The following is a 26,657-nucleotide window of genomic DNA, read 5'->3' on the forward strand; positions in this document are numbered from 1 at the left end:
CGGCCTCAGTTAACATGACCGCTCTAGAGAGGGCCTGTCCGACGAAAATGAACAATTCAGTCGCTCTGTCACGCAAACCGCGTTCCAGGGGCTTCGTAAGCCCGTGTGCCCACGTGGGCTACTGCATTGAGCAGGGCAGCTGCAGAACACGCCCATCGTCACAGAAAGTTCTGTGGAACAGGGCTGCTCCAGGCCCAGCTGAGCCGAAAACACCATGTTGCATGGGAAAATTTCATTTACAGATGGAACGTAAGTATGATGCCATTTACGTGAAAAACGTAAAACCTACAAAACGATCCCCTGTGTTGTGCAAGCCTGCGCATGAATCTAGTTAAATGGAAAAAAAATGGGAGGAAGGAACGTGCCCGGAAGTCATGCCTGGCATTGACTCTGGGAGGGAGGGGGTGACAACAGGGAAGCAGAGGGTGCTTGGGTTTTATCTGTAAGGGAGTATTGCCTTTTTGTCTTTTTTTTTTTTTTTAAATAAATTTATTTATTTTATTTATTTATTTTTGGCTGCGTTGGGTCTTTGTTGCTGTGCGCGGGATTTCTCCAGTTGTGGCGAGCAGGGGCTACTCTTCATTGCGGTGCATGGGCTTCTCATTGCGGCAGCCTCTCTTGTTGTGGAGCACGGGCTCTAGGCACATGGGCTTCAGTAGTTGTGGCACGTGGGCTCAGTAGTTGTGGCACGTGGGCTCAGTAGTTGTGGCTCACGGGCTCTAGAGCGCAGGCTCAGTAGTTGTGGCACACGGGCTTAGTTGCTCCGCGGCACGTGGGATCTTCCCAGACCAGGGCTCGAACCCGTATCCTCTACATTGGCAGGCGGATTCTTAACCACTGCGCCGCCAGGGAAGCCCGCCTTTTTGTCTTTTTAAGATGAAAACACAAGAGGTGATTTTCAAACTGCGTTTTGGAGAAGTGACACAGGGCCAGAGGTCTCTCCCCCCACACACCTGCAACTGAGAAACAGTTCCTCTGTTTCACGAGAGCTGTTTGTTGGAGATTTGTGTTTGATTCCATTTGAATCCGGAGTTTTGCTGCCAAAAGGAGTGTCACCACCAGTGGCGTGTGACTTTGGCTGTGCCCCCCAGCGGGAGGAACCCACCCACCAGTCGGGTTCACAAACTGAGCAGCTTTCCCACGATCCTCCCGACGGGGCAGCTGGGCCAGCTGCTATCCAGACCTCTCTCATGAGCCTCACCGTGGTCCCCCGACTGGACCCCAAGCCCTCCAGTGCCAAGTCTGGGGGCCGAGAAGGCAAAAAGGTAGGATCTGAGGAAAAAATAGCCGGATTTAAAAAAAAAAAAAAATCTTCCAAAGAGCTAAAAAAAAAAAAAAAAAATGACAGCTATAGAGATTTTAGTTTAGTTTTTTTTTAAGTGACAACCGCTCAGGTGACTGGGAGAGATTTTGCTTTAAAAGATTGAGGGGCTGTCTCCTCTAATGAGAGGTACTTGAAAATTATGGATCAGTCCCAGGTCAGTAATTTCTGCCAAGCTCGGGCAGCTGGAGGTCAGAGGCCCCGTAGAACACAAATCCATGCAGGATGTCGGCGGGCACGGTGGGTCCTGGGCTCTGATGTAGCAGGTCTGTCGTGTAAGTAATTAACGAGGGTGGCAGTCTCTCCTGAGACATCTGGTCCCCTAAATTGTTATTCTGCTACCGGCTCCAATTTCTCTGTGGTCCAAAAATAGATGCAGCAAGGACACAGGGCCTGACCCGCCCTGCTGATACATGCTGTGTTTTCAAAGAACATCCAAACCCGGGCTTAGAAAAACAAACATCCTGCCTGCCCACAAGGTCTACCGTGGGACCTCGGGGTACCATGTCAGGTGAAGGGGGGAGAGTGACGGCCCCCCAGGTGAGGGCTGGGGGTACCACCCTCACTTGACAGGAGAGGAAACTGATTCTCAGGATGGTTAAGACACTGGCTCAAGGAGACCCAGCTACCAAGCGGCAAAGCCAGACCTGGGAACCAGGTTTCTGCTCCACTGACTGTGGAGTTCTTGAGGCTTACTGCGGCAGAAGAAAAGAGAGTCATGCGTGTCTTTGAACATAAGAATCGTTTTGCTATTTCTAGAAGCCAAACAGTATCTCTAGATCATTCCCAAGGATTAGCTAAGGCTAGTCAGCAGCAGTTGAGATCAAAATTGAACAATGAACCTGCTTGCCAGATGCTGGTAGATAAATAATAGGGTAATACCAAGGCGGGGTGTTTGAATTTTCCAAAAAACTCCAGGTTGGTGCCCACCTCTGCTTCTTCAGTGTCTAAGTTTAATAGGCTGCAGGTAAGCGAGAGTCATAACAGCTCACTGGGGAGGCTGGGGACACACAAGACCCTCCCTCACCATCTGAGGCTATTTCTCGGTGCCAATTATCCCCCTGTTCAAGGCTCCAAAGACAGAATCTGGCGATGAGTACTCGTCTGACTCAGGTGGGCTATTTTTTTTTCAAGTTTTTTTTTTTTTTTTAAACAGCTCTGCTGAGATAAAATTTACCCTTTTAAAGTGTATAAATCTTTGCTGTACATCCGAAACTAACAGAACATTGTAAATCAAGTATACTCCAATAGAAAATAAAAATTAAGTTAAAATTTAAAAAAAGGAAAAAGAAAACATTTTTCTTCCCAAAAATCAAGTGCATAAATCAGTGATTTTTAGTACATTCATACGGTTGTGTAAACACCCGCATAATCTAAGTTTAGAATATTTTCATAATCCCCCAAAGAAACTTTGTTCCCTTTGGAATCACTCCCCATTTCCCTCCTCCTGGCCCCTGGCAACAATTAGTCTACTTTTTATCTCTACGGATTTGCCTGTTCCGGACATTTCCTAATGATGAAATCACACAGTGCATGGTCTTTGGTGACTGACTTCTTTCACTCAACATACCACATCCTCAAGGTCCATCCATGCTGTAGCATGTTTCACTATTTAATTCCTTTTTATTGCTGAGTAATATTCTACTGTACGGTCTACCGCATTGTGTTTATCCATTCATCAGTTGATGGACATTTGGGTTATTTCCCCGTTTTGGCTATTATGAATAACGATGCTAGGGACATTCGTGTACAGGTTTTTGCATGGATGTGTGTTTTCATTTCTCTTGAGTATACACCTAAGAGCAGAACTGCTGGGTCACATGGAAACTCTGTGTTTAGCCTTTTGGGGAACTGTCACAGTGTTTTCCAAAGTGGCTGCACAATTTTTTAATTCTCACCAGCAGTGTATTAGTGTTCTGATTTCTGTGTCCTTGCAAACACTTGTTATTGTCTTTTTTTTTATTACAGCCATCCTAGTTCTTGGGTACGAAGCGGTATCTCACTGAGGTTTTGATTTTCATCCCCCTAATGACTGATAACTTTGGGCATCTTCCATGTGTGTATTGATGATTTGTGTCCATCTTCCATGTGTGTATTGATGATTTGTGTCCATATTCTTATTCATATTCATCATATTGATGATTTGTGTCCATATTCATGTCCTTTGACCACTTAAAAATGTGGGTTACCTTTTCATTACTGAGTTGTAAGAGTGATATTTATATTCATAGATGCAAGTCCCTTATGGGATATCTGATTTGCAAATATTTTCTCCTCTTCTGGGGGTTGTCTTTTCACTTTCTTGATAGCATCATTTGAAGCACCGAAGGTTTTCATTTTGATGAAGTCCAATGTATCTATTTTCCTTTGGTGGATTATATTTTATTTCCTTTTGTATAAAAATCATCTTGACGTAGCATAAAAAGGCAAGGACTTTTAGGATCCTTAGCAGTTTATTTAAATGGCCTCTCTAAGGCAGGGATGGCAAGTAGGCTGCCCTTCCTGTGATGGTGGCTGATGCCCACGTTCTGTCATAAAATATTCTCAGGCTGAATCTAGGCTCATGAAAAAGTGTGCGGTGATTGATTAGCAAGGTCTGCCATGGGCGTGGAAGGGAGAGGGTGCCCCGTATTTGCTCTAAGAGGATCAGAACAGAGTCTCCCACGGTAACAAGGAGGAACAAAGACTCAGAACCCCTGGGAGAAGACATCCATGGGTTCACCTGCCCTTAACTGCCTCTCTCCCTCTTCAGGCAACCTCGGGGCACCCTCACCTGGGAAGACCAGTGGGTAGGTTAGAGTGAGGGGAGAACACAGGGAATGAAAGAGGGGAGTTGGAGCAGCCAGCGTGGACTCCCTGGAGTCTTGTTATTTATAGAGCGGCCCCCATTTGGCGTGGGTGCAGGAGCCGAATAAAGACTAACACACGCTCCCATAGTCATCCCACAGGGGACGATAATACGTGCCACTTAGAAAAAATCGGTTCTGCTTTTTTAAAAACATTAAATCCTCATTTAGGACGCAGAGCGGAGAGAAAAACCTTGCTGGTGATGGCTTTCAATGGGGCCTGTAAGAAAAGAGTGAGTTCCCTGTGATGAGGTCTTGAGCGTAGCCCTACAACTGTCCTCAGGACCACGTCTACCTCAGCCCATCCTTTTGCCCAGCACGTCCAGCCCTGGCTGGGCTGTCGCCCCCAGGTTCTGGGAGTCCACCAGCCTCGAGGCGCCTCCACCAGAGCTCCATCTGGGAGGCCCCGAAGCCGTCGAACCATCCGTCCTCCCTGCTTTGCATCCTGCGTTCTCTTTGAAACACCTCAGCCCAAGAAGGATGTCAAGCCAGTAGCTGGTGTGTGGGACCCAAATGCAACTAAGGGAGAGAAAGACCCCTTCCCGTTTCCCCGTCTCCACTTCAGAGCCCCGTCCGACACACACGCACACACACGCACACGCACCCCAGGATGCAAATGATAACCGCACAGCCATCACTTGTGAAGCTTGACAGAAAATAATGAGAAACACTAAATCTTTTATAAGGTCAACACTCGCCTCAGCCGAGCAGCTGCCAAACAAGAAAAGAATTTAGCGCCGGAGCCACGAAACTTCCATCGGCTCATTAAGCCCAACAGGGCCCGGGCCCGGCGTGGCGGAGGAGACGCGGGGCCTTCCGTTTCGTGTCAGTAATTTGCAGTGGAGAAGGAAGAAGAAACAGCCAGCGCCAAAGGGGCCTGGGGGGCGGCTGGGGAATCGTTAGTGCGCCAGGAGCGGCCTCAGCTCCTAATTGGAAGCATTGGGCATTATCAACGGAGGATTTGCCTCAGTTCCCTGACAGCTCGTGGGCCCAAAATGATCGCCCACTTGTCAGTGTAAAAGACCATTAAAAACAAACCATTTTGATTTAATTGGAGGCGGTGCACCATGGGGCCGGGTGAGGACGCTCGGCAGGCCTGCTCACCCAAGCTGCGGCCCCTTCTCCCTCGGTGATGGGCCCGGGGGCTGGGCTGGGGGGAGTGTGTGTTTTTCCAGACTTTTCGGCTTTCAAAAACCGTCTGAGGAAGGAGTGAATGGGAGACAGGAGGAGGCTTCACAGCGAGGCAGCGAGGGCTGTTTTCAATGGGGTTGTCAGCAAAAGCACCGTGACAAGCGGAGCTGCCAGGAAGGGGTGGGGGAAGGTCTCCCCTTTCCTTTTCAGAGCCCAGATGATGGGCACCGGCTGGCATTATTCTTCTGGGAGGTGGCCCAGAGGCTTTCGGCTGGAGGGGCTCAGCCCGCGAGGGGGCAGTGGGCGGTTCCAGCGGGATGCTTCGCCCGCTCACCCCACTTAGAAATAGCAGGGTATGGAGGGTCACGCTGGACTCTAAGCTCCAATGGACAGCAGGACTTCTTTTACTTTAATGGACTTCCCTTATTTTAAACTCAAGGAAGAGCTAAGGAGGGGCTTAGGGAAGGAGATGTGTTGATGGAGAACCTTTGTGAATGGGGTGGTTGGGCCCCAGAGGCTTGGGCGCTCACCCCACGGAGGCCGCAGTGATGATGGTGCCTGCTTGAGAATTCCTCATCGTCTCAGAAAGAGGAGGCCACTGGCTGTAAATATTAACCCAAACTCCCGATCCGGGCGGGGGCCTCCGAGCACACGGAGCATCTATGTGCTTGTAGCTTTTGAGTCAGAGGGTAGACTCCCCGACGCCGCGGACTCTATGTTCTCCATGTTGCTACGCAGTATCGTGCTAGCTGTGGGCACTTGATAAATATTAATTGGTGCCTGCCAGACCTCAGAGAGGGCTATATATTTGTATATTAATCTCACCCCCGTCCCACAAGCGGCGATCTCATTTGCTGCCTACTGCTTCGCCGTCAAGACAATGCCTGCGGGAGCGCGCAGGGCGCTGGAGAGCATCTTCGGCAGAGCGAGGGGGAGACGCACCAGCCGATCTCTTCATAAACTTCTACTGTTCATTGTGATGAAGGATCAAGCTGGGAGGAGACACCAGATCCCTGGCGAGCATCAAATTCCAGAGTTTCAAATTTTGCTGCTGAAGTTAGACAATGGGGATTCCTTAATTACTTTCTCTGGAAATTTACCTGACAGTGCTTTCCCAGGTAGCACAAGGTGGTTATCCAGGCGCACAGTTCCTCAGCTGACAGTCTTTGATTTTGTGCTTGGCTGCAAATTAAGTCCTTTGCTGAGCCGTCCGTGCAGTGCCCGTCAGTGCCGTATCGCTTATTCATTTTGGCTGTTGAACAACTCCTGTGTTGCTGCCAGGGAAGCCGGGGACATACTCGGCTGTGCCGTGTCCATGGCCCATTGGGGTGGGGTACACTGTGGTGGGGCTTGGTGTCGTCTTCCCCTTTTCTCTTATTAGAATAATGAGCAGGAAGAATTTTTTTCCAGTATCCTTTAAGAAGGCGCAGACTCTTTCTGTGGTTGACAAGGCTGACCCTGTCAAGCCACAGATAGGGATATTAGAGTTAGGTGTCCTCAACTAGACAGCAAAGATGCTGATGCCACGTTCCAGACACTGTTCCGGGGAAATGCCAACAGACAGGGGACCTTACTCGACTGTTAGGGGCGCCCTGTGGACATTCAACAAATCCTGGGTGGATGGATGGTTGGATGGAAGGTTTAGGAACCTGGGATAAGGCAACAGAGCCCTTAGAAATGCCTCTGAGATTCAAGCATCCTTAAAGATCCTCTCCATCTCCTTTGCTCAGCTAAATCTCTAAGTATCAATAGAAGAGGGGTTTTATTTTCTGCAATATTTGTACCCACAATTTCGTTCAAAAATATGTAGAAAGGCAGTTCAAGTTGACAAATCTTCTGTGACTGTGGACAAAGGCAGAGAATGCATACCGGGTGGCAGGGGTCACAGCACCTGGGCAATCCACTGTCCCTGCAACACAGGGTCCCACCTATCGACATTCAGAACGCTGCCCCAAGGAACAATCCAGGACCTGGACATTGATGACAAAACAGTGTCTGACCTCAGGTATTTGCAGGGGAAGCATGTGGCTCCATGGGGCTCCAGAGGGAGAAACACAACCCTGAGGCGGGAAGGTTGAAGGAGAGAGAGGAGGCAGACTTGGAGTGAGCTTGAGAAAGAAGCTGCTGTGGACTGAATCATGTCCCTCTAAAATGCATATGTGAAGCCCTACCCCCCAGTGTGATGGTATTTGGAGGTGGGGCCTTTGAGAGTAGTTAGGCTTGGGTGAGGTCATGAGGGTGGGACCCCCATGATGGGATTAGCGCCGTTTTAGGAAGAGATATCAGAGAGCTTGCTTTCTCTCTCTCTGCCCAGTGAGGTCACCGCGAGAAGTGGCCATCTGTAAGCCAGGAAGAGAGCCTCATCAGATCCTGACCTGTTCAACAGACGACAGCTTGCCTCCAATAGGACGTTTCTTTCTGAAGCCCCAACCTGCTTTATGGCAAATGTATGACAGGGCACAGCCTGCGTTGGGGAACGTGTGCTTTAACCATATCTGTGTAGGAGGAATTGACATTAACCCAGGGAGCCGGGGAGCTGCTTGTTGAAAACGCAGGCTTGGTGGCTACCCCAGACCCACTGGCTCGGGGTCCTGGGTGGGGCCCTGGAATCTGCATTTTAAACCTCTCCTCAGAGGACCCCAGGCACAGCCAAGTCTGAGAACCATTCATCTAGAGGAGCAGATGGCAAAGCCCCGTCCAACCCAGAGGTGTTACTGCTCCGTGACCTTCCCCTGGCCAGGCCCGAGCCAAGTGCTTTGCACGCACAGTTCACTTGATGCCCACTTTACAGATGCAGATGCAGAGGCAGGCCCGAGGCAGGATGGCACCTGGCACATCTGTGTGGTTTACGAGCCCACAGGCTAGGCCCTCCTGCTGGGCTCTGTCTCTGCCTCAGGCCTTTTGATACAGCAAGCCTGACCCCCCCCACCCCCCTCCATCAATGGCCTCTTTCCTCTTTAGCCTTGGGGCCAAGCTGCCATTTAAAAGATGCTCCGGGGTTTTGTCAAAGTCTAAAGGCTAGCGGGGCAGTGGCGAGTTTCGTTTATTGCGAGGGCTTAAGTCAGCCAGAGCAGGGCTGGCCACGACCCTCTGGACACCTATAAACACCCGAGCTCCTGACCGCCCTTCTCTTTCCTTCCCAGGTCCTGCATTTAGCCCCCACTGGCCCCTGACCTCAGTTGCAGGTCCTTGGTATTTATCGACTCTTCCAGGGCCTGAGGCCTGGAGGCAGCCAGCCAGAGGGCTCAGCCACCACCCGACCCTTGTTAACTGTGACCCTTGGGGCGCGTGACTTGAAGCCTCCAAGCTTTGGTTTCTGTGAGCATTGACACCAAACACCATCCATCGAGGCACCCAGCCTGGCCTCTGAGAGGCGCTTGGGATGTGTGAGCTGTCGGGTGTGGGTTTTGTGCTGTCATCTGGGGGCGCCGTCTTCTTGGACGCCCTTCCCTCTGCACCTCCAGCCAGTGGAAGTCGGTCCAACTACCGACATTGTTTGCACTGCTAAGGCATCATTTCCCACGCTCTCTTTGAGGAGGAGAAGGGAAGAAGCCAAGAAAACATCCCCATCATCTTCCTTCCTCTCCGACGTGTTATGTTCTCTGATGCCCACGAACTTTGCATCTCTGAGGGAAACCAGGGAGGCTCTGTGTGTTGCATGCGGTTTGTAGATATGAGGATACCGGCCTCTGGATTCATCTCGCCTGCACTTCTGACAAACCTCAGTTTGAATAAACCTTGACTTTATCCAAGTAGATCATCGAATGTTGTTTATCTGCGGGACCCTCCTGCTGGCCACGTTGCCAGGCGGCTCGGACCCCATCGCTCCTGCAGCCTCGGCGCCTGGTGACAGAGGCTGACAAGTGGGGACATGTGGAAACGAGGGAGACGTGGAGGAAGTCATTCCAGAGGTGACAGACGTTAACCCGAACTCCGTCTTAAGCCCGGGAGATTCTCTTTAGATCATGGGGGATTTATTCTCTTGGGGATGAGCTGGGAGAAGCAGTTGGGGACCTGGCAAGTTCTATCAGCTCCCAAAACTCAACATGAGATTCTAGCTATCTCCAGAGATTAGAAATAGATGCCTGATGTCAAAACAAGCCGTCTTAGTCTATTTTCTGGTTGATTTTCAACACGAAATTGGAAATATTTTCACACCCAGTGGGGGGTGAAGTGCTTTCTGGATTAAACTGAAAATTCCCAGGGGTGCCCGACAGATTATGGGGACAGCCAGGCTGGGGGTGCCCAGGTTGCAGGGCTGTTTCGTTACAAGTGCCAGCTCCCACATCCCACAGGATGCCTGCCACCTCCCTCCATGACCCGGGTTCCCTCGGACTTCAAGATTTCTCCAGCTGCACCAGAAACTTTGCCGCCATCTCCTCTCCCCACCCCACCCCCCTCCCCGGCCCCTTTTCCTCTTGTCCCCACCCCCAGAGCTTCAGCTCACTGGGATTTTGAGCAGCAATGTCACCTCGTGAGCAGGTGCCTAAAAATTCTCTCTCCGAGGTGCCGGATTATGTAAAACCAATTAAGCCCCTGCTTTTATTCCTTCGGCGAGTCAGCCCTTCTGCATACTGATCTGACTTATTAGGGGAGGGGGGAATCTGTATTTAGGGAAGAAATGTCAAGAGCATCAGAGCCTCTGAATCATTCTTCCTATTGCCCCGTGTGCTCTCAGTGCCCTACACGGCAACCTGGGAAGATTCTTATTCTGAGGCAACAGACCGACGGGATTCTTAAAATACATCACTGGTGCAGGGACCTCAGGGAGGGGAGGGGCAGTCCATCTGGAATCTGCCCTTCCTGGGTCTGGAAGGAGTGACTTTGGGGCTTGAGACACCCGTGCAGAGAACGGTCCATCTTTATTTGAACCGTGCGGGCCCTTTGGAGAGGTGGCGGCAGCAGGGTGGACGGGCTGCGAGCCCGCCCTGGGGCTTTAACAGAGAGCTAACTTTCCAGCCAGCTATGATTTGTAAGAGAGCTTAAAGGTGGGAAAGAAAATCCTTTTCTTAGATTCACAGCTTTCACTAATCAGCTGCGTCTCTGGGCGTCACTGCTTGGCTGACTGCTGACGTTTTTTTCCCTACCGTCTCCTGTTCTATTAGTGAGTCAGGGGCCCAGGAGACCCGAGGCAGGGTTAGTCTTCCACAAAGAGAGGAGTCTGATCCCAGCGTTCAGAGCACAAGAGCTTGTAAATCAAACTGTTAGCTTAATAGCTTGGGCCATTATTCTAAAGCAGTGGGGCTGAACCCAAAAGCCAAATGAAAATATAGTCAATTTGTTCATACTTTAGTGACTGAATGACTATGTAATGTCAGTGGGTATCGGGACTGTAGAGGAAAGGTGAGGGCTTGCGGGCAGAGGAGGAGTGTTCGGGTTGAAGTGGAGACCCCGAGATGCTTGGGCAAACCCCCCTCTAAAATGGATCTTGGATCTCCAATTATAACATGGACTTGGCCGTAGAGAGCCAGACTCCGCAAGTCAGCCGCTTTCACGACTGGGGCTGAGCGCCAGCCTCTAACCTTTATGCCTGATGGAAACTGAACAGGAGAAACCAGGCTTGGCCGGCAGCACGGGGAGTGCTCGGTGAGTCGTAGGGAGGAACAGGGCTGAAAGGGGCTTGAGCACAGGGACAGGCACCCTGGGGAAGGATGTAGAGTCCCCATCCTTTAAAAACATTGAAAAAAAAAAAAAACCTTACTGTTTTGTAAAAGTTACAGGAACTCATTATAAAAATGGAAACAATGCAGAGAAGAGCATCAGAGAAAGTAAAACAGTCTCCAGCTCACCCCAGGGATCCCAGCTGCCGCTACTCGGGGCCTCTCCTTCCCGACGTCTGTCCTGGAGCATAGACCCCCCTGCGTGGTGTACGGGTGCCTCCACGCAGACGGGGTCACGCAGCACAGGTTCTTTCCCCCAATAATATGTGGGGAAATTATTATGAAAGTGGGGAAAGATGATTAAAGTGTCGATAAGTACAGACTGAAGTCAATATTTTCAGTGGCTGTATAATATTTCATGACGTTGTATATTATCTCTGTGCTATCTGTGTAATATCTCCCAACACGTACCTAAGCCATTACTTGCCTGCGATGTCCAGCCTTTCACCACCGTCAGTGCTGCTATAAATATGTAGGGGCACCCGCCCCTCTGTCTTTGGGCCGTTATCGCTGGCAGTCTTTTTGTAAAGAGGGATAAACCGTCTGTTTTTCCTGATTTCATACCAGGAGACCATAGAATATATGGTTCTGATTGGGTCACTTTTGAGAGCAGAGGGGGTGCTGTTACTTAGTCTGCCTCCCAACCAGACCCAAGGAGGGCTGTCCTGGGTGAGCTGGGATGCCCTGTCCCCCCCAACCCCAGGCGGGGACACAAAAGGCAGAACAGGGTGGACCAACCCGAGTCCGCATCGTGCTGTTGCGGTTCTCGTTGTGGGCAGTCATCCCCACCCCCGAACTCGGGGCTGCCAGCTCAGGTTGACGTCTCCCCAGCATTTCAGGCTGTGAGAACTGGACGCCTAGGGCTGGAGCTTCTCCAGACTTCCCCGTCTAGTGGTCCACCTGCTCAGTTACCTGTCCACCCGTCCGTCTGTCCACCTCACTTGTTGCCTGTCACCAGCAGCCCTACGGTAGTATATGGTCAGTGCTGAGAACAAGGTCTGACGTAAAGGTGCTCAGAGATAAGATTTGTGAATGAATGAATGAATGAGTGAGTGAGTGAATGAATGATCAGATAAGATTTGTGAATGAATGAATGAGTGACTGAGTGAGTGAATGATCACCAGGACCACCCTCGTGGCAGCTGCCACTTATTGGTAGCTTGGTAAGGGTCAGGTGCTCTGCTAAACACTGTACACGCATTCTCATCAAACAGCCCTGCCAGGGGAGCCTCACTGGTCCACTTGACCGAAGAGGAAACAGGGCCTTGGACAGGTCAAGCCACGTGACAGGTCAGGAATGGCAGGGTCACCACGTGGCCCGGGTCTGGCTGACCCTGGAGTCACGCGCACACAGACATACAGGGCTGCCCCCTCCTCCCTCCCCGCTGGCCCCCAGCACGCCTTGCGGAGGGGGGCGCAGAGAAAGCCCGGCCACCAGGCACAGAGGGTATGGCTCCAGGCCCAGGGGTCCCCCCACTCAGGAACGAGGCAATGAGTTCATGTCCTGTCCCCGAAATGAGAACCTGTCCCGGTTCACTCTGGGTTCGGTGTCTGCGGCCTCCACGAGACCCCGTGCCTCACGCCACATGGCTCCTTGGTCATGGAAACTTGGATTGGAAGAGACCCTCAAGAACGAGTGTTCCCCCCTCATTTTCAGGTGGGGAAACTGAGCCCCAGGGAGGTCCAGCTGCTGGCCCAGGCCTGGGGGCTGGCTGGCGGCCTGTTATGAACATCCTGGCAGACAGGCCACTCGCCAGCTGTCGGCTAACCCTCCCTCTGGGCACTGGCCCTCACGTGGCGATGGCTGGTCGCACAGACTAGGAGATAGCGCTGGACCCCGTGTGGCCGGACAGGGAACCCTACCGAGGGGTGTCTCTGCCCCTTTCCTTGGTCCCTCTGGGCCCAGATCCGGAGGTGCCCCGTGCGGTGCCGGGTGGGGATGGATGGAAAGCCAGCTTTGCTGAGCGCTCACCCAGCCCGGGAGCGCCCGCGCCCTGCCTGCTGCTTTTCCGTGTGAAAGGTGTTTAATTATTTCTGACAGAGTTCAGCGTAGACATCTGTTCGCGAGCTGGGAGAGTCCATTTAGGTTATCCATCACCGTGACAGATTCCACTTTTTTGGAAGCGCTTTTTCCTTTCATAATGGGGCCGGGCGGGGAAGGGGGGCCGGGCGGATCGGCACAGACGCGAGACACAAAGACCCTCCTGGGGCCTCAACAGCAGTAAGCCCTGCGGGAGGAGCAGCTCTGGCCACGCCCCTTCCGAGTCCGGACCCCGTCGGCTGCTGCAGCTGGTGGGCCCTGGGACCTTTAGGTTGGGAAGGGGGTTTCATCGGGCCTGTGAAAGGCTTTTAAATTCATCTGTCCTCCTGGGCTGCACTGGTGATTCATTCGTTCATGCACTCCTTCATTCATCCTTCCCACAGACATTTACTGGCCACCTGCTGGGTGCCAGGCCCTGGGCTGGGCTCCGGGGACACAGTGGAGACACAACAGACATGTCCTCCTGGGCTCGCACTTTAGGGGAGAAGATGGACATTGAACAACGAATGGCCCGGTTAAGTAATGAACTGCAATGTGGCTACGTGCCTCAAAGGCCGGCATTCCCTTCTCACAGGGCAAGTTCCTTCCCCTCTCTGAGCCTCAGTCTCCGAGTCAGTAGAATGAGAGTATGATATCTAGGAGATAATGCATGTCCAGCACTTGGCACACAGTAAGAGCTCAATAAATACTGTTCATGGCTGGTATTTCCCAACGGGGAGGGCACCGAGGGTCGCGGCGGTGGCGGCAGCGCCCTGGGGCTCTAAGCGCCTCTGCTGGGCTGTACCGCGTGGCGCCCAGGGACCAGCCCTGCTCTGAGATTCCTGCAGCTGGACTTCCAGAAGCCTGTGAACATCCCCAGGAAAGATGAAAAATCACCCGATAAATCCCGGGGCTTGCATTTTTATTCTGTTTCTCGTTATTTCTATGACACGATGGATAGTGCCTTTGAGCTCGGGCCCTGCAGTCAGAGGAACCTGGGTTCCAGGCCGAGCCACTTGCTGGGCAAGGAAAATGAAACCCATCTCTGCCTGTCCTCAGTACAACTCGGGTAAGGATGCTTGTGTGAAATAATGACTTAGCACACACAGAGGGGTAGCATCACAGGTGGGCAGCATCACAGGTGGGCCACCGTGTTCCTAACGGTAATTTGTAACAATCTAAAGACTGGAAGAGACCTGAGCTCAGCTGAGTCAAATCCCCTCTTTTAGAAATAGAAACTCATTTATATCTGGATTTCCAATCCTACTCCGGGCCAGGCTGCGGGGCTACCTGCGGGTGAGACAAGGGCTCCTGACACAGCAGAATCCATGTTACCTGGGGTGGGGGTGGTGGAGGCGGGAGGGGGGCCTTTCCTCGCTCCGATGGGCTGCGGGGAGACCACCTGAGCCCTCCTGGGTCCATTGGGTTGGGAGCTAATTGTAGATTCTAAATTGGAGACAAGGGGGCTGAGAGGGGCTGGGGGTCAGTGCTGTAGAGCAGACTGCTGGCAGGGCATCTCGTGCCCAGGGAGCCGTGGGTCCCATCCCTTCCTGGGCAGGGTCCCCAGGATGCCTGCATCCCCCATGGACGTCCAACATCAGGAAAATCAGAGAGAAAAGAGCAAAAGAGGAAAGGCAACAGAAGACGGGCCAGGAAGGAGGTGGTAGGCGAAACTCCCGAGTGTGAGAGGCAGAGAAAGGGGAGGAGGGATGTGGATAAAAAGGCAGGAAATTGGGGGAGGCGGAGGAAGCAAAGATGAGGGGCGCTGCCCAGGCCAGGGCGGAGGAGTGATAGCGGGGCAGCAGCTCGGTGACTCCCCGCCCCTCCCACTGGGTGCCCAGTCCTGCCTGCGTGTGCAGGGACGGCACGGGCTGATGAGCAGTAGGGCTGTTGGCCACTGACACGTGCTGATGGAGGCCACTTGGGCAGGACATGAGAGCGACATCAAGGGGGGCTAGTGGGCTTCTCTGGCAGCCTGTTCGATTGCATTAGGTTCAGGAAGGCATGGGCCCCTTCACTGTCTAAATTGCAGTTTAACTCTACACAGCAGCCGGGCCTGGGCTGTCTGGGAATGTGGCTTTGTGCGGCTGTCTTCCCGGGACCAGGAGTGGCCCTGGTGGCCCCTAGAAAGGCTCCCTGTGCCCGAGCTGGGCACACACGGCCCCCACCATCCCGTGGCACTGTCCCCAAGTCTCCTGGTTCCCCTCCTCTGACAACGGCCCCGGCTATTCCTCCTTTTTCTTCTGCTAAAAGCTGCTAAAGAAGAAGCCCCGTCACGGTGCGACAGGCCTACGTGGCCGGATGGACACTGGGTCAGTCCTGAGGCCGGAGCATGGTGGGTGCGAGATCATTCTGGGTGCATGACAGCCCACAGGAGACATTTGCTCCATCTCCCCAGGGATGCCCCTCTGCGGGAGGTTTAGCGCTGATGGCATGGGACTGTCTTGCACCCCCAGGTCCCCAGTGTAGGATGTGGTGCAATGACCCCATCAGTAGAGGGGGTTTTGGTCCAGACAGCGTCCGCCCCAGTGGACAGACACCCAGACTCCGAGGTCAGATGGCCCAGCTTCAGCCCAAGGCTGCCCTCACCAGTGTTCTCCACATTTCCTGCTGTGAAATGGGGGTGATAGCAGCAGCTCCCCGCTTCCACGTGTGGGAAGAGCCAATGAAGTGGAGTTCAGTGCCTGGCACTTAGGAGGGGCTCCAAAATGTTAGTCGTTGCTGTTGCTATTATTATTGTTGTTGTTGTTGTTATGCCAGTCGATGGGTAGAAGCCCACAGAACTCTACGGTCTAGAGGACAGGTAGAGACCAGTCAAGGTGAGGGGCATCCCCCCCTGGTGCAGGAAGGGGCAGGTGGAGGCGAGACTGACCTTCTGGAAGTGGGGCATGTGCCAGCGGGCGTCCAGCTTCACAGGCGGCTTGTACTTCCTCAGCTGACTGCTCCGGGTCTCATACAGTTTCCCAAGGATCACCTGCAGGCCCGAGAAATGCCAAGGCAAGATGGTTACCGGCTCCCTGGAGAAGCCCGAGCCACGACGAGGAGTTGGGAGTCCTGGTGCTGCAGATCCACGCGTCACTTTCCTCCTGGCTCTGGCCCTTCTCCCTGTCTGATTTCAGTGCACCTGCACCCCTGGCCCTGCCTGTGACCACAGTGGACTTGGGGGTGGGACCATGGGACGCTGGGAGCGTGTTATTTTGGTTTTAGTTTCGGCCCTAGAACTCTCTGGGTTCTGACATGCAGCCACCTTGAGGGCAGGGGTGTGTCCCAGACACCCTTGTAATTTTCTCAGTGGCTAACACAGCCCCGGTGGTTACCACGGGCGCCACAGTGTCTGCATGAAGAATGAATGACTCGATGCTTGTTGCCATTCTGTGGGGCAGGTCCTCAGCATGGTCTGCTCGTGGAAGAGGAAGGAGGACTCCTGTTCGGGGGGAGGGATTTGGGGGCTTGGGTCAGGGCCTCGGAGGTCTCTGGGGGTGGGATTTCAGAGGCACAGAGGCGGTCCTCCTCCTCTTTAGCTGCACGCCCCGTGCCCACGAACAGAGGCCGGCAGGCCCATAATTAGGGTCCTGTAGCTCATGCGGTCTGCTGTGGACTGAATTGCGTTCCCCTCCAAATTCACATGTCGGAGCCCTAACCCCCAGTTGTGACCGTATTTGGAGATGGGCCTTTAAGGAGGTGATTAAGGTTCAGGGAGGTCATCAGGTGGGGTTGTGATCCAGTAGGACAGGTGTCCTTCTAAGAAGAGGAGAGACACCAGGCTTGTCCACACAGGAAAGGCCATGTGAGGACATGGCGAGGAGGTGGCCGTCTTCAGGCCAAGGAGAGAAACCTCCAGAGAAGCCGACTCCGCTGGCCCCTTGATCTTGGACTTCCAGCCTCCAAGATTTCTGTTGTTGAAGCCACCCAGTCCGTTGTATTTTGTTATGGTCACCCCAGCAGACTAACACAGGGGCCCAGGCCTCCAACCTTAGAATCAGAGGGGGAGGGGCCCTGGAGTCTGCATTTTCAATGTGTGCCCCGGGGGAATTCCATACACAGTCAGGCCTTATTAGCCCACGGCTGTGATCCTTGTCAAAATTCAAACCCCCCCAGGGGAGTTAACTGGTAAACACGGGCCTCTTGTTTATAACTGCAGCCGCAGTGTGAAGAGGGGGAGCCTCACACCCAGAGCGGATGAGCTGGACGATGCCCTGGTGCCCAAGTGACCCAGAGAGGATGGGCCACTGCAGAAGCGGGTGTAAGAGAGGACGCAGGGCACACAGTGCACCCGACAAATAAAAGCTGACCTGAGCCTAACTGAAGATGCCACCACCCCATCGAACCCCTTTGCTTGATTGATTTTGTTGATCAATTATATTAATTTTATTGAACGCATCTGTGGATAACTTACAAGCCCTCCCCTCCGCTTTCTAGAACAGCTTTGAAGCTTCATCTTCGAACCAAAGCCAAGAGCCACCCCGGCCCGGGGTGAAGGAGCTGTTGGCCTTCAGAATTGGAGGAATGAAGGCAAGTCTTGTCACCTTTCCAAACCTCAATTTCCTCTGCAGGAAATGCGGGTACCGATGCCTAACGAACAGGTGCTTGTAGGATTTGTGGAGTTAGCTTTGAGCAGGATGTCTGGTCCAAGATGATTACTCACTAAATGGAAGCTGTTTCCAAGAATTTCATTTGGGGTCATCATCTTCCAAAATCCAGGACATCCTGAGATGCTGAAGAGACAGGCTTCTCCTAGGATGGGGGCAGTTTGACCTTGTAAATCAAAGGTCTTATCAGCCCTAATAAATTGTTCATCAGGCCCTCAGCCATCGGTGGGTCTGGGTGTTTGTAGCCATTTGATGGCCACAGAGAATCTTGGGACAGGAAGAGAACTCTGGGGATGGTTTGCACAAGTATTTTCTGAGGGCCCACTATGTGCTGGGCCCAGCTCTGCAGGCCCCCATTTAATCTGACCCCCTTTTTGGCTCAGTGAGGTCACTGAGACCCCAGCAAAGCAGTGACTCACTCAAATTCACACCCCCCCAGGCTGGCACCTGTCCCCAACCAGTGCTCGGGGGTGGAGCCGCCCACAGTGGCTGCTTAAGGGGTGCTCTGCTGAAAACTGAGGGGCACTGGCTATGAGATTGTCTCTAGACTCAGAAGATGTGTCTTTGGAGGCCCGGGATTCTGAGGACCTGTGACACTCTGAGCTGTTGTGAAATAGCTGCTCATTAAAAACAGGACTCCGGACCGGAGCTATAAGGCAGCAGCGTGTAACGGCAATGCTCCCTCGGAAACTGGCCGTTACCATAGTGAGCTGACTCCTTCTGGAGTCATTAACAAATAAACTAGTCATGGGCTGCTTTAAAGTATTATTACAACGCTCTGCTCTGTAAGGAGTGGTTGCCTCGGACTCCACCCACCGCTGACAACAGCCAGGAGGGGCCTTGGCTCCTGGCTGGGCCTGGGGAACCCTGGGCCCCTCCACCCAGCAGCCTTTCCTGGCCGGTCCCAAGGGTGCCGGGATCCCTGATAAGACTTTTCCACTCCCCAGTTTGTCCCTAGAACATCACAGGCACTGTTGCTGAATCCTAAGCTTTCCCGTAATCAGCAACAGTGGGACCTCACCATCAGGAAAAGCCTGGACTTTGGGGCGGGACACACCTGGGTCCTGGCTTGGCTGGGACCTTTGGCCAGTCACTTAACCTCTCTGAGACTGAGTTCCTCCATCTGAAAATGAAACAAACTGAATGCTCTGATGAGACTCGGACCTCACGGGGTGTCTGGGAGGGCAAAAGGCATGAACACAGGGTGCGCGCTGGATCCAGTTCTCTGCACGGAATCTGGAGGAGGGACGGCGTTGGTGAGATCGTTGCAACAACCAAAGACACTAAAGCTGTGCTTCTGATGAAATCTACATAGTGCTACGTGAGCATAAAGCAATTCTGATTTTACCGTCATCGATCCGGATCTACTGGAGAAGAGACCAACCGGAGTGCTCCAGAAGTCCGAACCTCAGACTATTTTATTTTTATTTATTTTTTTAAACTTTTAAAAATAAATTTATTTATTTATTTTTGGCTGCGTTGGGTCTTCACTGTTGTGTGCGGGCTTTCTCTAGTTGCGGTGAGTGGGGGCTACTCTTCGTTGCGGTGCGCGGGCTTCTCAATGCGGTGGCTTCTCTTGTTGCGGAGCACGGGTTCTAGGCGCGTGGGCTTCAGTAGTTGTGGTACGTGGGCTCAGTAGTTGTGGCTCGCGGGCTCTAGAGCTCAGGCTCAGTAGTTGTGGCGCACGGGCTTAGTTGCTCCGAGGTATGTGGGATCTTCCCAGACCAGGGCTCGAACCCATGTCCTCTGCCTTGGCAGGTGGATTCTTAACCACTGCGCCACTGGGGAAGCCCTCTCAGACTATTTTAAAGGGGGTACCACGTTTAGTATCTTCAAATACAAGTGACAATGCAAATTCACTGCTAAAGATGTTTTTCCAGGTAAAAATCTCACCTAGGCGCACACCATTAACAATTGCTGGTGCTTGGGTGTCATTCTGTCCTCAGCTCAAATTTCCCAGTGTGGCCACCACCACTCTGGGCCTCGATTTCCATGCCTGGGAACTAGGGTGACACCCAGCTCACAGGCTTGTATCCAACGCAAATAAGATGATGTATGTGATGTACGTGGAGCGGTTAGCATGGGGGTTAGTCATCCACTTGAAACAAAATGTATCCTAACGTTTCATAAAACGCGGTCTTTACGGAACCCTCCCAGAAGTGGGTTTTCTCTTTGGACTTCGCCTTCCTAACCTTTTCTTTATAGATAGACCGGGGCACATTTCTGTCCGGGCCAGGTCAGATTCGTGGACAATCTGGTTTCCAGATGTGTGGGGTCACATGGAGTTTGGTGGGACCGTCCCCAGACGGGAATCGGGAGATGGGGTCCCGATCCTGTCCCAGAGGCACACAGGGCCAGTTTACTGGTGATGCCGGCGGGGCTTAAGTCGGGGTTGAACCTGATCATCACCGAGACCCTTTCAGCAAAGCAACAAGCAACTTGACTCCCCAGCCCTGCCCACACCCCAGCAATAGACATGCACAGGCGGCATCCTTTTGAGCTCTGGCTTTGCCTCCCCCAGCCCCTCCCTTCTCTTCCCTCCCACCCCATCAGTCATCCACTCTGGACTGAGCACTGCGTTTACCTTATGCTTTTTCTCCAGTTTGATGGCTTTCTGGTTGGCCTTTTGTTCCTGCACCCATAGCTGCTGGTACCGATGCTGCAGCAGATCAAAGAAGGGGGTGGAAGGCCTGTGGGGAAGCAGTCAGATGGGCTTGAGGTCGGTGAAGGCCCCCCTCCCCAGAGGCTGCCCACCTGACCATCAGGGCTACAGGGCAAAGTGTTCTCCCAAGGCTGTGAGAGTTTCTCTCTGGCCCTTCTGCAGCCGTGGAAGAAACGGTGCCTCGTGTGAGTTGTTCAACAAACACTTACTGTCCACCAACCGAGTGCTGGGCCTGACATGGTGACAGACTCTCTCCCTGACCAGATTTTAGGCAGGCTTCTCAGAGCCCTCTTTTTGATCAGGGCTCGTTCTTGGGATCTATCTTTGGCCAGATGAAGAGTTCGCCTTAGCAAAGAACCCTGCTAAGTCAATCCCCCCGCCCTTGATATCTGATCACCTTGGCCTGCCTTTACCAAGAGTCCTATTAAGTCAGTTTAGTAAGAATCCCCCTACCCTTGAAGTCTCTTCGTAGTAATTTTCCATCCACTCTGCTCCTTGCCTATAAATCCCCACTTGTGTTGTATTCAGAATTGAGCGAGGTCACTTTCCCCTTTGCAATAGTACTGAATGAAATCCGTCTTTACTGCCTTTAGCCTCCGCTCTAGTTCTCTTTGACAAGGGTCTCCAGCCAAGGAGAACTTACCCTGTGTAGAGCATTTTGCATGCCCCACTCCTCACAGCACTGTAAAGTGGGTACTTTTATCATCCCCATCCTAAGGTCCCAGAGCAGTGGGGCAGCCCTGTGTGTGAGACCCTCTCAAGGTAACCTAATAGGTGATGAGGAAAAGTTCTTTCATAGAAGAACCAAAGCTAATAAAATGCAGGAGGAAGGACAGAATTGGGGAAAGAGAAGCATTACTTTGCAAAGCCTAATGATAATGGATTTAGGTAATAATCAATGATTAGGTGGAAGGCTGATGGGGAAATTTACAATGGATGTGTCAGGCTACAGCAGCTGGACCAAAGGATCAATTTGTTTTTATTGTGGTAAATATGCATAACATAAAATTTACCCAAGTGATCAATCTTACCATCACTGGAAGTGACAGATGTGGGGCTGGGAGTGATTAATAGGAGGTATGTAGCACCACCCACCAAACACTTTGGGGGAAACAAACCCCAAAGTGAGCCCAAAGGTAATCAGACTTCTAGACCATCACTGTCAAATGGAAATATGATGTGGGCCGCCATGTAACTAAAATTCTTCTAGTAGCCATGTTAAAAAGAGTAAAAAGAAACAGGTGGAATTAATTTTACTAATGTATTTTATTAACCCAATATATCCAAAATATTATCATATCAACATGTAATTAGAGATAGGAATGAGGTTTTTTTTTTTTATTTTTAATTTTTTTGTTCTGTATGCGGGCCTCTCACTGCCGTGGCCTCTCCCGTTGCGGAGAACAGGCTCCGGACGCACAGTCTCAGCGACCATGGCTCATGGGCCCAGCCGCTCTGCAGCATGTGGGATCTTCCCGGACCGGGGCACGAACCCACGTCCCCGGCGTCGGCAGGCGGAGTCTCAACCACTGTGCCACCAGGGAAGCCCGGGAAGGTATCTTTTGAGGGAAAAGCGAACACTAGCTGAGTTTCAGAAGCCGTGAGGAAATAGTGCTAATTGTGTGGAGTGTGATAATGATATTGTGGCTGCTTTACGTCTTAATGTTAGAAATACCTACTGAAGGGTTTGCGGGTAAAATTCTGTGTAGTTTAGAATTTGCTTTAAACAAACCTCCAGCAAGGGGCTTCCCTGGTGGCGCAGTGGTTGAGAGTCCGCCTGCCGATGCAGGGGACGCGGGTTCGTGCCCCGGTCCGGGAGGATCGCACATACCGCAGAGTGGCTGGGCCCGTGAGCCATGGCCGCTGAGCCTGTGCGTCCGGAGCCTGTGCTCCGCAGCGGGAGAGGCCACGACAGTGAGAGGCCCGCGTACCGCAAAACAAACAAACAAACAAACAAAAAACCTCCAGCAAAATATAGAGCACAGTAAAATAAAATAACAAAGTAAAAAAATGAAACGAGTGACAGAATAAATTGAGAGTGGTGGAAGCTGTGTGATGAGGGTTGATCATGGATGTGTATTACTCTATTTGCTACACTTTTGTGCATGTTTGAAATTTTTCGTAATAAGAAGTAAAAAGACAAAGAGGAAAAATCCAGGGAATGAAGCTCATTGTTTTCCCCGCTCACTTCTTTCTCATCTTCCTTGTGATCACAAATGGAGTATAATTGCTTTCCAATGGTGTGTTAGTTTCTGCTTTATAACAAAGTGAATCAGTTATACATATACATATGCTCCCATATCTCTTCCCTCTTGCGTCTCCCTCCCTCCCACCCTCCCTCACAATGGTCTTTATCACCTTCTCCATCACTCAGCTCAGGTCCAAGCTGACTGCCTCCTCATATTTCTGTACCAGAGGGTCTCACCTTTCAATGCATAAAAATCACTGGGGCCCCCTCCCCAGAGGTTCTGATCCAGGAAGCCTGGGGGTGAGGCCCAAGAAAGAACATTTTTAGCAAATATAGGAAGTAGTTCTGATACAGGGTGAGTGGGTTGAATGGTGCCCTCCCAAATGTTTCCATTTTAACTTCCAGAACCTGTGAGTATGACTTTATTTGGAAAAGGGGCTTTTGCAGATGTAGTCAAGTTAAGGATCTTGAGATGGGATTAACAGTATGTAAATCGCTTTGGGGGGCTAGGCCTTCAATCCAATGACAAGTGTCCTCATAAAATATACACAGAATCGGAGATACAGGGAAGAGGAGAGGGTGAGGTGAAGACAGAGGCAGAGAAAAGCCAGAGAACGAACGTCTGGGGCCCCCGCAAGTTGGAAGAGTCCAGGCAAGACTCTCCATTAGAGCCTCTGGAGGGAGCACCGCCCTGCCAACACCTCAGCTGCAAACTTCTGGTTTCCAGAACGGACAGATGCAAGGAAAATACATTTCTGTTGTTGAAGCCGCCAGGTCTGTGGTCATTTGTTACGGCGGCCCCAGGAAATGAACACATGGCGGTTCCTCAGCCCACACTTTGGGAAACACCAAGAGAAACTGCGGTGCCGACGCGTGCTGTCCAGAGAAGTTCCCGAAACCAGACATCACTGGGTCTTTTACAGCAGAAGGAGCCTTCCAGCAGCATTTTGCAGACCGTCACGTGAGCGTGGATCACGGGGTGGGGTGGGGGGGTCTTGTTCGAGGCATGTTCTGGTTCGATGGGTCTGGGGCGTCTGGAGAGGCTGTGCCCAGGACCCACCCTTCGGGGCTTAAGGCCTCATCAATCATCCAGGCCTGGGGCTCTTACCCCCCGGAAGTCCCACGGAGTCGCAGACCACCATCTCTGAATAGGAGTGTATAGACACCATGTCTGCGGAGAGGGCCCACAGCTTTCATCACATTTTCAAAGGTGCAAATGCCCCCGGAAAAGTTCAGAGCCTCTGTTCTTCCCCTGTGACCTTATTTCACAGACGAGGGAATGAGGAAATGGAGGGACTGAGCAGGGAGGCTACTCTCAAAGCTCACATACAGTAAGGACGCGAGACTGCAAACCTGGGGCTTCTGGCTTTGTGTTTTATACAGTCTGCACGGTGGTCTTTAAAGTCTTTGAAATTGTTGTCAACACTTAAAAACTGGGAAATTTTACATTAAAGGAACCCAGCTTTCCAAATTGTCTTGAAGATGTATACGTTCTGGCCAAGTGGGTCTGCATTCCTACATGGCAACAATCGGCTTGAGCTGAGTATCAAGTGTCATTTAGCCCAAGTCCTCTCCCTTCCCTATTGTCCTCCACTGCCTGCTGGGCCGGTCCAAGTGTTGGATTTTGTGGCTCCAGAGCCAGCCACAAAGAGCTGGACTGGACCCTAAACATCCTCCTCCCAGCCCCCTCCCATTCTCCCGCCCTATGTGCGCGCCCAGGACGGTTCACCTCCCTTCCATGGGGACCTCTTTGGGACTAGACTGACCCGGGGCTCCGCTTGAGTGGCGCTTCAGTGGCTTTGAAATGCCACTCGAGCTCAGAGGTCTCTTTACAGGGCGGCCTGCAGTGCATCTACAAACAGTGGCTCTTTGTTTTCCTGTTCCCTTACCCCTGTGGTGACTTTTATTACTTAATTATTACACACCCCATGCTTCTGAGCAGCCTAATTTATAGCCATGCTTTCTAATGACACGAGATGCGTAATCTTGCAAGATCTACCCCAAGAGGCCATTCACAACAGAAAAGCTATTTTCCCAGCAGCCCCCACTGCCCACATTGCCGCGAACCCACCCTCGCAGCCCTCCCGCAGCCTCGCTGACCATCTTTGTGTCCTGCTCCAGCCAGCGGTTCTTATTACTGGGAAGAGGTGGGCGGGGCCGGGGGCGTGGCGCTCAGAGCAGAAGAGCTGACAAACCTTGTAAGTTACAACAGCCTAAGCCCTGACTGGCTGATGGCTTATTACTGGGAAGAGGTGGGCGGGGCCGGGGGGGTGGCGCTCAGAGCAGAAGAGCTGACAAACCTTGTAAGTTACAACAGCCTAAGCCCTGACTGGCTGATGGGGGTCCAGCGGGTTTTGCGCATTTCTGCTCAGGCTCATTAAATCAGATAAAAAGGCGGAGAGGCTTGTCTGACACGGCGAAAACCCAGGACGTAAAGTGTATCACAGCATCCCTTGCTTAAAATGCCCTTGACAGCCTCCCATTTCTTAGACTCAACCCAGATGCCGGGCTACGGCCGGCAAAGCCCTTCCCCGCCCCCAGACTCCTCCCTGACACTCAGCATCTCCTTTGCCTTCAGGTCTCAGCTGTTTGGTCACCTCCTCAGAGGGCTTTTCCCTGACCCGTCCATCCTCAGACGGCCCTTGCCAGGTACCCTCATAAGCAGAAGCTCTCCTGTTCATTTGTCATGGGTTTATAACTGGTCTTGGTCATTGAATACCAATGCCAGCAGGCATGGTTTCTGTGGGATGTGGACTGACATGGCGCTGCTCTCAGTAATTATGCTTTGTTGAAACCAAGGGGAAGAGAGGGAGGGAAGGAGCCAGAGAAAGAAAGATTAGGCAAAATTTTAGGAAACATGCATTACATAATTCAGGGTATTATAAATCAGGCTATATATGAGTTGTAAGAAATTTAAGAGAGTAAATTGACGGAAATTGTAATCCAGTGGAGAGGAAGGATAGCCTTTTCAACAAATGGTGCTGGAACAATTGGACGTCATGGACAAAACCAAAAACAAACAAGAACCTCTTGACCCAAGTCTCGTACTTTATACAAGAATTAACTCAAAATGGAGCATAGATTTAAATGTAAAACTGTGAAACTTTTAGAAGAAAACATAGGAGAAAATCTTTGAGACCTAGGGCTAGGCTAGGTGATGAGTTCCTAGACTTGATACCAAAAGCAGGATCCAGGAGAGGAAAAAAAAGATAAATTGAACTTCCTCTAAATTAAGGACTCCTGCTCTGTGAAAGAGTCTCTTGAGAAGATGAAAAGACAAACCATGACTAGGAGAAAATATTTGCAAACCATGTATCTGGCAAATCTAGACTATGTAAAGAACGCTCAAAGCTCAACAGTAAAAGAAATAAACACAAACAACTGTATTAGAAAAGAGGCAAAACATGAAGAGACATTTCATCAGAGACGGTATATGGGTGGCAAATAAGTACATGAAAAAATAGTCAACATCCCTAGCCATTGGAGAAATGAAAATTAAGAGCATCCTGTCATGTCACTACACACCTCTTAGCACAGCTAAAATAAGAAATACATAGTGACAGTGCCAGAGCAGGGATCCAGAGAAACTAAACCTCTTATACATTGCTGGTGGGAGTGTAAGATGGTGTAGCTGCTCTGGAAAATGGTTTGTCTGGTTTCCTAGAAAACCAAACATACACCTACCATATGGGCCCAGCAATTGCACTCCTGGGCATTTATTCCAGAGACATGGGAACTTACGTCTACACAGACACCTATATACCAATGTTCGTAGCTGGAATATTTGCAATATTTCCAAAGTGGGAACAGCCAAAATGTCTTTCAATGTGTGAGTAGTTAAACTGTGGTCCATGCATACTACGGAATACTACTCAATAGTAAAAAGGAATGGACGATGGATACAGCAAAGACTTGGATGATGTCAAGGCCATCATGCTGAGTGAAAAAGACCAGTTTCACAAGGTCACATACTGTATGATTCCATGTGTATACCATTCTTGGAATGTTCCAGGGATTAGGGAGAAGGTTCACTATGTGAGTGTATGGGGTGGGGGTGGGGGTCTCTGAGGTGATAGAACAGTTCTGTATCATGATTGTTACACAAATATACACGTGATAGAATGCGTGGACACTAAATACACAAAGGAGTGCATGTAAAACCGGTGAAGTCTGGGGAATTTCCTGGCGGTCTGGTGGTTAGGACTCAGCACTTTCACTGCCCAGGGCACGGGTTCAGTCCC

At 51.5% G+C, this 26,657-nt stretch overlaps 1 protein-coding gene across 1 annotated transcript in view; it reads right to left on the reverse strand.

Annotated features, from left to right (window-relative positions):
- The window catches only part of CFAP77 (cilia and flagella associated protein 77), a gene marked incomplete at both ends in the record, with an annotated part of 134,673 nt that overhangs the window by 7,418 nt on the left and 100,598 nt on the right, over positions 1-26,657 (reverse strand). Inside the window, 2 exons of the mRNA XM_082842498.1 lie at positions 15,850-15,951; positions 20,151-20,256. Coding sequence (XP_082698624.1) covers positions 15,850-15,951; positions 20,151-20,256 — 208 coding nt within the window. The remainder of the gene's footprint in view (positions 1-15,849; positions 15,952-20,150; positions 20,257-26,657) is intronic.

This window comes from Leucopleurus acutus (assembly GCF_964270905.1).
Source record: "Leucopleurus acutus genome assembly, chromosome: 7".
NCBI lineage: Eukaryota > Metazoa > Chordata > Mammalia > Artiodactyla > Delphinidae > Leucopleurus > Leucopleurus acutus.